At 40.6% G+C, this 12,596-nt stretch overlaps 1 protein-coding gene across 15 annotated transcripts in view; it reads right to left on the reverse strand.

Moving 5' to 3' along the window:
• The window catches only part of Ttll5 (tubulin tyrosine ligase like 5), a 235,626-nt gene that overhangs the window by 124,549 nt on the left and 98,481 nt on the right, over positions 1-12,596 (reverse strand). For 11 of the 15 annotated variants that reach the window (XM_076921610.1, XM_076921606.1, XM_076921614.1 and 8 more), the window contains 5 exons: positions 11,411-11,557; positions 10,318-10,421; positions 7,007-7,134; positions 4,182-4,325; positions 3,131-3,526 (listed from right to left, as the gene is read on the reverse strand). In XM_076921610.1, coding sequence (XP_076777725.1) covers positions 3,131-3,526; positions 4,182-4,325; positions 7,007-7,134; positions 10,318-10,421; positions 11,411-11,557 — 919 coding nt within the window. The remainder of the gene's footprint in view (positions 1-3,130; positions 3,527-4,181; positions 4,326-7,006; positions 7,135-10,317; positions 10,422-11,410; positions 11,558-12,596) is intronic. The other 4 variants (XM_076921612.1, XM_076921608.1, XM_076921607.1 and 1 more) reach the window with 2 other exon arrangements.

Genomic DNA, 12,596 nt, shown 5'->3' on the forward strand with positions numbered 1-12,596 from the left:
CCTAAGCAGCAGGGAGTAGAGACCCTCCTGTCCCAGGCAAGGAAGACAGGCATTTGGTGTCAGACTCCCTGCATCTCTCACTGAGAGTGAATGGCTTAGGTGCAGCCACCCCAACCTACACACGGGTGTAAGTCAAGGGGTCCCACACATGCAATACTTGGCAGTAGGAAGTCCTTGCCCTCTGACACTCAGCAGAATGAAAATCTAGAGATGGACACAGGCTTTAAAGATTGTGATCTGGAAAAATCTGAGTCAATTTTTACATGGTATCCTTTTAATGATGTTTGTCCATCTCAATTTCGGGGAAATAAAGTGTTGACCAAATCCTATTTTTTCTCATCTATGCATCTTTCTTTGTCTGCTCCTCCGTTACTTGTACAATGTTCCTGTCATCTCTCTCTCTTCTTCAGTCTTACTAAGTGCTTCTTTACTTTATTAGAGACAGCCCACGGTGGCTGTGTACCCTGTTCTACTTCTGACCTGTGTGGGTTTGCGTATCTCTCTCCTTAGATGGCGATCACTGTTGGTTTTGTTCTGCCACACACAACAGGACATGCAGCCATCCCTCGCTACTCAGCTCTAGAATAGCAATTTTCTTTGCAATAAGATTTCTTTTCCCATTTCTGATTTTGAAATATACAGAGAATTTGTTACAGATTCCTTGGCTATTGGCTTTTAGCTTAATTATAGTGTGGGCAAAGAATGATACTATATGATTCCAAGTCTTAAATTTTTTCCCTTGCTTATGATATAGAACGTATCTGGTTTTTATAAATATGTGTTCTTGTAGGTATTTTCTCTATTTGTTGGGTACATAGTCCTAAAATATGATCAAGAGACAAAGTTATCATCCTGTATCATCCTGTTCAAATCATCTTTTTAAAATTACATTTATGCATATGTAAACAGGGAACCTGGTGTGTAGAAGTTGGAGGACAACTTGCAAATGGGTCTCTTTTCTCCATCAGGTATATCCCAGAAAAAGAACTCAGATTGTCAGTTTGGTGGCAAGTGCCTTTACCCACTGAGCCATCTTGCTGTCTACCGCTGGCCCCTTTTAAAGAAAAAGCTACTATGTAACCCTGCCTGGCCTAGAACTTACTGTGTAGACCAAGCGGACCTAGAACTCAGAAATTCACATGGCGATGCCTCTTGAGTGCTGAGATTAAAGGCATGCACCACCATGCCTAAGAGTAGTTATTTATAAAATGTGGCTTATAACTCATTTTGAACATGGTCATTACTAAATTGTTTAAAATCTCAGTCAGTGTTAAACTACTACCCAAAATGATTCATCATAATATCAATTAATGTCCTGTGGACCTGTTTGTTTGTTTGTTTGTTTGTTTGTTTTTTTAAGCAGAATCTCATAGTTCCCAGAAACACCTAAACAATTTTTTTTAAACGTTTGGTGATTTAAAGACTTAATATAATGCTATAGCATGACTACGTGATACTTGTATAAGACAGATAGAAAAAATCAAAAGGAATAGAACTAAGGCTCCAGAAGTAAGTCTTTTACATTTGCAGATAATTGACTTTTGGCAAGCATGCCAAAGTAATACAGTAAGGAATAACATTTTTAAATAACTGGTCCTGGAAAAAGTGAATATCCATATGCAGAAGAATGAAGTTAAACGCCTACATTATCTGACAAAGTAAGTAATGGAGAGTGGACAAAAGTCCTAAATATGAGAACCTAACATGAAACTCTCAAGAAAAAAATATAAGGAAATCTTTATGAATTTGTGTTAGTAATATGTTTTCAGATATGACATATAAATTACAAGCAACAAAAAATAGGAAAATTAGACTTCATCAAATATTAAAACTTCTATGCTTGAAGAAAATGAAAAAAAAAAAAAAAACCAATAGATAGAGAAAAACTCTTTCTAAGCCAATTACCTAATAAAGAACTTGTATGGAGAATACATAAAGAATACAACTCAATGATAGAAATATACTTCAACTTAAAAACTAGCAAAGAAATTAAGTAGACATTTTCCATATAAAGATATACAAATACTCAAAGGGCATGCCAACATCAACACATCATTAGCTGTTAAGGAAATGCCAATCATTATCCTTCTATAAGATAGGTAGGTAGGTAGGTAGATATAAACCCTACAAAATAAAAATTTATGTCCACAAGTAAACACTGTAACACTGCTTACAGCACCACTATTCATAATGGGCCAAAGTGAGGAAGAAGCAAATGTCCACCATCTGACAGAAAAACAAATGCTGTATAGTCATACAACAGAAAGCCACCCAGCTATTTAGAAAGCATTAAGCGTGACACATGCTATCACACACATGAACCTGAATAACATGACAGGCACTATGTGAAAGAAGGCAATCACAAAGATCATTTACTGAATACTTCTAGTTATGTGAAATATCCAGAATAGACAAGCCTGTAGTAAAACAAAGATACCAATGGTTACCAGAGACTAGGAGGAAGAGAAACAGATGATTTGCTAAGAGATTTGGGATTTCTTTAAGGGGGAAAAGAACATGTTCTGAAGTTAGAAAGTTGGTGTTGATTATACATATCTGTGAACATACTTAAAAACCACTCAATTTACAGGGAATAACCAAGTTTTCAAGTAGGGGTTATTATCTAAATAAAGCTATCATGATAAAAATGGACTGGAGATACAGCTTACTGGTAGGGCATTTGTTTAACATATGTAAGGTCCTGGATTCAATTCTCAACATCATAAAATAAATAGGAAGAAAACTTGACTGACAACATGGGTCTACTTCATTTAAGACTAAATGTCTTACCTTACGAGTTCTTTGATCAGGTCATATTTAAGTTGTCTGATGTCAGGAATAACTACTTAAATCAGAAAGAATGCAGAGTAACTTCCTAGACCAATGGTGGTCTGCAGTGGGACTCTAGATGCCCTGCCCTTCTCGTCTCTTTTTGAAGTACCTAAAAGCAGTCCTGTTTCATTCTGTATCAGTGAAGGAATGCTAGTGGGCAAAACTTAAGACCTTTCTTTAGTCACAGCAGAAGGTAGCAAAAGAGAAAGCAAAGAAAAAGAGGCACTCTGTTTTCATGGGGCTGGGGAGGGGCTGAGGAGGAGCTGCCATGGCAGGCAGTCTTCATTTTCTCACTCACCTGCCTTTGCTGAAGAGGGGCGAGACAGCTTCTGGCTATAAATGTGGGCAGCACTTTGGAAAGAGGAAAATGGGCCAATGGTGTAGCTGCCTGACCGACAGCGTGGCAGCCCAGCGGGGCTTACATTCTGGGTCCCAGGGTGTATGGAGGGGGAGGCATTGTCGGGGACGGGGTTCAGTAAAAGTGCTGACTGGTGAGGCATGCTCGGGATAGCTGGAGAAATTTGAGATAAAGAAGAATGGTGGCCAGGGCCTGACGAGAGGGCGGCGGAGGTTGTGATGATTGATGACAGATGGGTGCTGGGGAGTCTCTGCAGAAGAACGGCAGCAGGGCCAGCGAAGGAAGAGCAGTTGGTATATACTAGTTTAGCCTCTTTTCCTGCTGAAGTGGTAAATCCTATTATAGCAAAAAGAAAACAAAAGAACAGGTCATTTGGGGAAAAATAAACACACAATCTCTGTGACACATAAACATTTTAAAACATCAAAATAATGTTAACATGAGACAGAAATCATGCAGACTTTAATGAGTATTCATCTTTTTTTTTTTTTTTTTTTTTTTTTTTCTTTTTGGTTTTTCAGGACAGGGTTTCTCTATATAAACCCTGGCTATCCTGGAACTTACGCTGAAGACCAGGCTGGCCTCGAACTCAGAAATCCGGCAGCCTCTGCCTCCCAAGTGCTGGGATTAAAGGCGTGTGCCACCACTGCCCAGCGAGAGGATTCCTCTTGAACTTGCTTACCAGAGACAGCATGGTAACAAAATTTTTATTTTTATCCCTTCCTAAAAGCTTGGGTTGAGACATCCCCAAAAAGCAGAGTAGGTACATTCTACACATGTTAGGCCAGCAGGCCCAAGTCTCTACAAAGAGCAGCTAATTCCTCACCCTCTGGGAAAAAAAAGCAAGTGCTCAAAACTTCTAAAGAAAATAGAAAATGCTTTTGAAGGAAAATGAGTTACATACAGTCAGAAGGACATTCTGAGGGAAAGGGAAAAAGCAGAGGAGACTTCCCTGGGTGACAATGTGCCATGTGCTCACAATACTGCACACCTGACGACTGGTTTCCTTTGAGAGGTATATCAGAGAGCAATGTGTGTTTCAAGCACTCACGAGATAATTTATCAGAGTGGATTTCTGTTGCCTGTTGCTGTTTGGGTTGCTTTATTTTCACTTCTTGTATTGTCTCAGGGTGATCTGAAACAAAATAAATATTGCCTTAGGCACTTTTACTAATCAAAATCGTTAACATGAGACACAAGTGTTAATCAACTCTGGGACACACTGCACATCCCACTGTGACCTGTAAAAGATGGTAACATCTGGAGTGAGCAGCCAACTGACTGATTCCCAGTGACTCCCAGCATCAGCCATATCTCACTCAAATGCAAGGCAGGAATCTATTGATTGTGATCCAGCTAGGACATGCATGGAAACTGAAATAAGAGAATTTGGGTGTTTCCACCAGGACTCTTGACTGCACCAGGGGACTGGAGATAAGAGATCACAGTGGCTGGTAGGACCTGCCAGAGCCAAGTCAACATGCATGCACAAGAGTGGCACTGTGAGATACAAGCAGAGCCTCACTGATTGTTGGTGAACCACCTGACTATCCTACAATATGTGCCTCAGTTTACCTGAGACAGGTTGATCATATTTAATAATAAAACCAGTTTACACTGTACCTGATTTTCTCTACTATAAAATTCTGAAACAGAACAGTCCAAAGTTATTCATACACTTAGAGAAATGTCCCAAGGTTTGTGGCAAGGGCAAGATTTATCTAAAAACTCAAGAGAGTCTCTCAGAGGAATGAATGAGAGGTGTGGATCCTGTTCTCTCCATTGCTTGTAGGGTAATGCTGCTACCTGCCTGTTCAGTTATGAAATGAGCCCAGACACCAAACTGTCAAATGTCTTTTTTTCTTGTTTGAAACCATCATACTCCTCCCTAGGTTTATACAATAGAAAAAGCAGGAACTGATCATCTACATAAAAATCATCAATAAAAGACAAATCTAAAGGGCCAGGTGGTGGTAGTACATGCCCTTAATCCCAACACTCAGGAGGCAGAAGCAAGCGGATCTCTTTGAGTTCAAGGTCAGCTCTGTCTACAGAGTGAGTTCCAGGACAGCCAGGGCTACACAGAGAAACCCTATCTCAAAACAAACAAATGAAACAAAACAACAACAGAGACAAACAAACAAAAACCAAACCACAAAACCCAAAACCAAACCAACCAGATCTGAGAATTTGAAATGCCCTATCTGTATTAATAGAAGCTGCTGGTGCATGCATGGGTCTTCTCCATTCTGGTGATAAGGTGGGATAAGCTGCCACATGAATACCCATGAGGGCCGAACTCAGCAGGTGAGCAGTCTTTTCCCTACTCTAACCTTACTATAAAACTTTCTCAGCCTCCCTTCCACAATAAACTCCATTCAACAGACGACACATTTTATAAACACAAGGGCTTTGATAGCCCTAGTGATTAAAGTGCTAGCCTAGTGGCTATCAAAGGGGCTAATACCAAATATGAAAACTATGAGAAAGAAGAATGGACAGAGGAATATGAAGTTAGAAACAAGTTCCAAGCGGAAGCTGGGCTTGACTATGAAAAATACAGTTCAGTATCAGTTCCTAGTAAGGCTTCATGGAACAGCCTCAGCGAATTTTACAATACTGGGCTGAGATGGTGTAGCTCAGTGGTAAAGACCTGTGAGGCTCTGGGACTAATCCCCAGCCATGTAAGCACAAAACAAAATTAATGTTTCTTTGGGAAATTCATTTTACATTTGCAATGATCAATTTTCCTGAATATTTCCACATTTGACTGGGATAGCCTCGAGAGCGTTGAGATTGAATCTAGTTCTTAAAATACTGACAAGGGGCTTGGAGACCTGGTTTTCTGGTCAAGTGCACTGGCTGTTCTTGCAGAAGACCTGGGTTCAGTTCTCAGCACCCACGTGGCTGCTCATAACCCAGGACATCTGATGCCCTCCCTCTTCTGGTCTCCATGGGCACACATGGTCCACAGACATACATGTTGCAAAACCCTTACACGCATTAAATAACTATGCTGATATACTTGCATCTAGGTTTGAAATGAGTCTTACATTGAAAGCACAGAAGTTGCTGACGCAGCTATATCTGATTGCTATGTTGTTGTTGCTTTTATGCTAGATGGCGTAGTCTACATTGGACTCCACTAGTGTCCCTCAGCAGTGAGAACTTGCAGAAACAGAAAGAATGTCACAATGCCTGGAGGAAACCAATGGCATCTAGGGCTTGGGACCAAGTCAGTCACCCCATTAGGTATGGAACTGCCCCACACAACAACAAGAACAACAACAACAACACTGTAACCAAGATGCCAACGGTACTGAGAGGCATGGACAGAGAAGGGCCAAACAATGAAAAGTGAGAGCAAAGCTCTGAACTGAGCAGGTGACAGACAGCTGGAGGACTGGACTTGTGTGCTGAGGAGAAACTTGGAGCAAGCTCAGCTCCTGGAGCGAGCTCATTTTCTCAGCGGTAATGAAGTCTGAGAGGGAACCTGCTGTGCACGCTGTGTGGAAGCACATAGGAAGATGGACATTCATTAAAGATCAGGTTTTCAAAATGAAAAGGAAAAAAAAAAAAACCCAAACCATGTTGTTGTCATGAAAGATGAAAATGTAGCTCTAAAGGATGCTCTTCTTTTGCTTTGAAGACACAGTTGAGTCCCCCCTGCCCGCCCACCCGCCTGCCAGCCTCGGCCCCACTGCAGAGGTCAGTCTTGCTGGATATTGGTGTTCAGCCAACTTAGTTCTGATTCTTCTCTGCACAGCTCCGTTTTCTGCTTGTTTGCATTTTTCACTCATTAGTTGGCATACTTACCACCTTTTGCCCCACTATCAGAGTAACTACTGTTGTTCTTAGAACTTTTAGAGTGAGTCCCCAGGAAGACACTCGCAGACTTGTTTTTTTGGGTATAAAAAGTCAACACCTCCTCCAGTTCAGCCTCACTGAAATGAAGAAAAGAGTATGGTCAGCACAGGAAGCTGCTCTGGAAAATCTTTTGACATTTTATTATGGAAACAGTAAGCAGGGGAAGGGAAAGTGAGAGGCACAAGCTGAGAGCTCCTTGTGAACAGACAGTTTTAAATGAAGCATAAATGAAAGCAACCCAGAAAATGAAGACCACGGGACGGCTTTATTAACCCACAGCTTTTCTCCATCTGTACTGCCTGATCCAGCAGCCACTAGTTACATGGAGCTATTTAGACTTAGTCTAAATTAAATATAATTGAAGATTCTTTTTCAGAGTTGTACTATGCACATTTCAAGTACCTGGTAGTCACCTTCCAAAAGTTTTACTGAATCATAACACTCTTGGTAAGGAAGTGAAAGTACAGATTGGGTCAAAGCTTAACAGCAAGCTATTTTCATAGGATACCCCTCCCCAACTTACATACACAGTAGGGAGTGGAGGGGAGGTGCACCTTTAAAAAACCCAATAGGACAATGATTATTCATAGCCACAGAGTGCAACTTTCATCTGGCTGTAGTTGGCAATGCATCTATGCCATTTCTAGATAGCTTTAGTATCTTTACTAGAAGTAAAGATACAAGCTACAAGACATTTTAATTGGCTGTGTCAGAAATAAGGAGACATAGTGTGACCACAGAAAATATCCTTAACTATCCGAACAATGCATGAGAGAGAATAGATGGGCACTTTGAAGAGGAAATTACTTATGGATAGCCACAGAGTTTAAAGTGTGAGAAAACAGAGGAGAGTCTAAAGGGGCCTCCCAGAAAACGGAACATGCAGATTTCACTTGATCTTAGCCAAAGGGCTTGGAAGTTATGATGGCAACATGTACAGCCACTTTTTCATAGTCATTTTCTTATGTCTGGAGCTTGGTATTGTTCCACATAGATAGCCTTCAAGGAGATGAAGCAACCCACCAGCCATCTTCAGAACACACAAATGAGAACCCAGGAAACCACTTCTATCGATCTCTGTAAACCCTCGGGTCCCCAGGGAGCAAAGCAGCACAAGATAAATCATGTTAGAAACCAGCAAATACCTACAGCTGGGGCTGCAGTAGGCCCTGCTTCTTTCTGGCAGTGTTTTATTTGGCACTTCTCAGAATACTGGAAGGCAAGGGATAGCTGGCCCAATTACAAGCTACTCTACCTGTCTTATCCTCTGCCCACTTCCTCATTTAGGTCTCCCTGACTCCTTCCTGCAGGCATTTGAGTTTGTACCCGCCCTGACTTACTAAAACACCCTACTCTACTCCCAGCTCCCAGCAACTGTTCCTTAAGTTACAATCAATAAATATGACCTAATGTATTTTCATCTCCAACACTTTATTAGTTTAAAGTATATATAGTTTATATTTAGCATTTGGTTTATTTTCTTCCTTCCTTTCTTTTTTTCTTCTATTTTTCATTTGTTTCCTTCTATTTTTCTATTTTAGCCATTTACTTACACTATTTTCTTGGTATCATCTACTTTTTTTTTTTTTTTTTTTTTTTTTTTTTTTTTTTTTTTTTTTTTTTTTTTGCCTTCTCTGCTTTTAATCTCTTTCCTTTCTTTCTTTCTGTGTGTGAGTACATCCATGCCATGGTGCAGGTGTGGAGAACAACCTGCAGGAGTTGTATTTTTACTTCTAACACACAGGTCCTGGGAACAAAACTCAGGTCTCTGGCTTGAGGACAAGTGCCTTTACCCACTAAGCCATTTTGTCCTTTCTTGGTTTTGCTGATTTTTTTTAAGGTTTATTTATTTTTATTTTATTTAGTACACTATAGTTGTCTTCAGACAGACCAGAAGAGAGGACATCAGATCACATTGCAGATGGTTGTGAGCCACCATGTAGTTGTTGGGAATTGAACTCAGGACCTTTGGAGGAGCAGTCAGTGCTCTTAACCACTGAGCCATCTCTCAAGCCCCAGTTTTGCTGTTTTTATAAGGCTGATGTGGGAAGCTGTTTCTTGCTTCTTTTCTACATCTGCTTTCTCAAACATATTACTCATAACTTCAAAATATCCACAAAATAGCATATACAGATATAGACCCTATAAAATGATGTTTGTGTTTGTTGCATACCTAAAACACAAATTGTTGCATGCCTAAAACACAAGCCACTGAGGCCATGGTGAGGTCTGAAAAGGAATTTCCCAAGGAACTTACTGTTAACGACAGATAACTCACAACCTAACTTCACAAATAATGGAATGCTGATTTTCTAGTGATATACTACCCACTGTGACTTGGACAACTGCAGCCTAATTAAAGGGACTTAAGAGTTGCTTTTTCCTTTAGTTTCTGCACAACTCTCTAATTTGAAAAAAAATAGATTTTGATTTTATTATTTTATGTGTATGGCTGCTGTCTGTCTGTCTGTCTGTCCATCATATCCATATATGCATAACCATTTCCCTCAAAGGTCAGAAGAGAGTATCAGATCCCCTGGGAGTAGAGTTATCGATGACTGTGAGCCATCATGTAGGTACAGAGAATCGAACCCAGGTCTTCTGCAAAATCAAACAATATGTTTAACCTCGGAATCAACTCTCCAAACTGACAACTCTCTAGTTTAAAAAGCACCCTCATTCTGAGTCTTTACAAAAGCTAAAATTGTTTTTGTTATCTCTTCCTTTGGAAATACAATCTCAGTGAGCAAATGGTGTGCCTGGCTTACATCAAAACAGAGTTGAACATAGAGATTTTCAATTTCTCAAGGTCAACCCTAAGCATGAAAAACTTGTTCTGTTTGATATAAATTGGGTGTGACCCTCACAGTGTTGAGAAACTGCCACCCTACCTTTTTACCTGTGGGTAAAATTTGGTCATCTCTACAACATTAGTAGGTCAGGAACTAATCTGGACTTGGTAAACACAAGAAGTCTCTAGCTTCCCATTTCTAAAAGGCTCTTGGTACTCTCAAGGTTGTATACTTTGAAGGCTGTCTAGAGCTGCAGCCCAGACACCACGAAGCAGTGTTTTGATAGGTGAAACCATGACAACAGCAACACAACTGGCTGAGATATGGAGAGGCCAAGCATGCAAGACGCTTCCTCCCTTGGGGACAAAGTTCTCTCACATCTGTGTATCAGAAATAAGGGGCTGTTGGGGATTCAGTGGAAGCTCAGGAGAGGGAAGGACATGGTTACTCATCAAAAGTGATCTGTACCTTGCTTGTCGGATAAAATCCTGAAAGCTTTCTGCGTTCACCCCATCTTCTTCCTCTTCTTCGAGTTTCTTCTTTGATCTCTTTTCAGCCATTTGTTCTGTTTCCTGCCCATGTCCAACCACAGAGAAGAACAACAAAATCAAACTGACTCCTGGTAAACACGCTTCATCTGCTTTTGTTCCCATGGGCTAATGGCACTGCTTTTGTTCCCATGGGCTAATGGCACCTTACAAGAACAACTTTATTTGACTCTTGCTGTACTTTTCACCACTTATACATCTGACATGCTACTTTTGGTCACCATTTCATGCAATGTTTTGAAATTCCCATGTAACATTTATTCTTTCTACTAACACAGCCCATAGAGAGAGAGAGAGAGAGAGAGACCGTTTTATCTGGGATGGTAATTCTAGCTTCACAGTGCGGCTGGACAACAGACACACCATATTTTGTTACCATCCCTAGAGGAAGGACTAGTCTTGGAAGAGTCTCTTGAGTCAGCTTCCAAACTGACTGAGTTCTGACTTGTGTGAGACAACAGAGAATTCTCAATATAGAACAGGGTAAAATATGGCTACAGGTTAGTGTGCTGACAGGGTGACCACTAGCCACAGGTGGTTTTGGGGTTTTTTGTTTTGTTTTTTTGTTTTTTTCAGAAAAGCTATGTCAACTTCCAGAACTCAACTGCCTTTCTTATATAGTGGCCATACTTTTTCTCCTGAAAATATTTTTTTAAAATGGATGCTAGAACCTTAGATACAAGACACTTTGGAAAAATAGTGTGAAATCATATCCCTCTTTCAAACAGCTCAGAGAAGAAAATCTAACACTTCCAAAACAGAAGTACAAGTGTCATTTTAAATTCACAGTTTAAGTTAGCTCTCAAATGTTTCTCAGGTATACTGGAGCACAAAAGAAATGTGCCGTTCCCTAAGAGTTTAGGCATTGGCCTTAATAATAAGTAGTTTTTTAGTCCAGCTGGACTGCCCATGACAGCCACAAAGGGGATGGTGCTGTCAAGAGAACAGAGCACAGCAGACTGACCTGCTCCCAACAGTGTCTGATGAACCAGCACATAAGGCTATCGACTCACCTTGTTGTACACAACTATAAAGTCACCTAGCTGGTGGGCAAGGATTCTTCTGCGCTCCAGAAGTGCCAACCGCCGACTAGGTAATACCATCCTCAGTGAGTGTTGGAGGTTACTTGATGCTCGCTTGAGAAAACGAACAACTAGTTCCTGTGTAAATTAAAGAGAAGGATGAAAAGTAGGGATTGTGTCAACCATCAGAAGACAAGCCATGATAGAACTGAACACAGGTGTGAGATGGCAAACAGATTGATTCAACAGGAGACTCGAGAAGAGGCATGACATACAGTTCTACAAACATACAAGGTATGATGCTACAGAAAGGCAAAGCAAAAGGATTCCTCAGCATGTTGGCAATCAAAAAATAAAAATCAAATGTGGGTGCAAGTAACTATATAGTAAGGCAGTAGTTAAGCACTACAACATGTATATATAAACAGAACTATCATAATTCAGAGTGTAAATAGTACTTCTAATAAGGTGCTCAAACAGAGCCAGTTAGGAAATGTAGCATTTAAAGTCAGTACAAACTAAAATCACGGAGGCAGATGAACTCACCAAAGGTGAGAAGGCAGAAAAAAAAAAAAACAGAATCGGGTATGATGGTGCATGCTCATAATCCTGGGGCTTGGGAGGATGAGGTAAAAGGATGGCAAATTAGAGGCCAGCCTGGGCTACAGAGTAAGATCCTATAACAAAATAAAACAAATCAGTATAAAGAGCCTAATAGAAAATAATGCAACCAAGGCCAGAGAACAAAGGGTTAAGTGGCAGACTCCCAAAGAAGCTGGAGCAAGAAAGGATCACAAGGCAGGGCTCTGAATCTAGATACTAAGTCTCATTGAGAGACTTCATATAAAGATCATGACGGAAAGCAGAAAGAAACACATGTGGAGTGAATCGAGCACGCAGCAGAACTACTGCTTATCAAAGTGTGACGAAGGAAAATAAAACTGCTTTGGTAGCTGCAAGGTGACACATCTTTCTTCCTTCCAAAGCATAAAGGAGCTATGAGAGCTGGGTGGGGAAAGCAAAGGAGGGGGAGGGGCCTGGGGGGCAGGAGTAATGATGGCGGGGATGACAGAGACCTTCAGTAAAAGATGGGACAACTATACCTCTCTTAAGAGGAGAAAAGAATCGAATCTGAAATTGAGAAGATCTCAATTGGATCATTTATAACATCATAAAC

This window comes from Arvicanthis niloticus, chromosome 23 (assembly GCF_011762505.2).
Source record: "Arvicanthis niloticus isolate mArvNil1 chromosome 23, mArvNil1.pat.X, whole genome shotgun sequence".
Classification (NCBI taxonomy): domain Eukaryota; kingdom Metazoa; phylum Chordata; class Mammalia; order Rodentia; family Muridae; genus Arvicanthis; species Arvicanthis niloticus.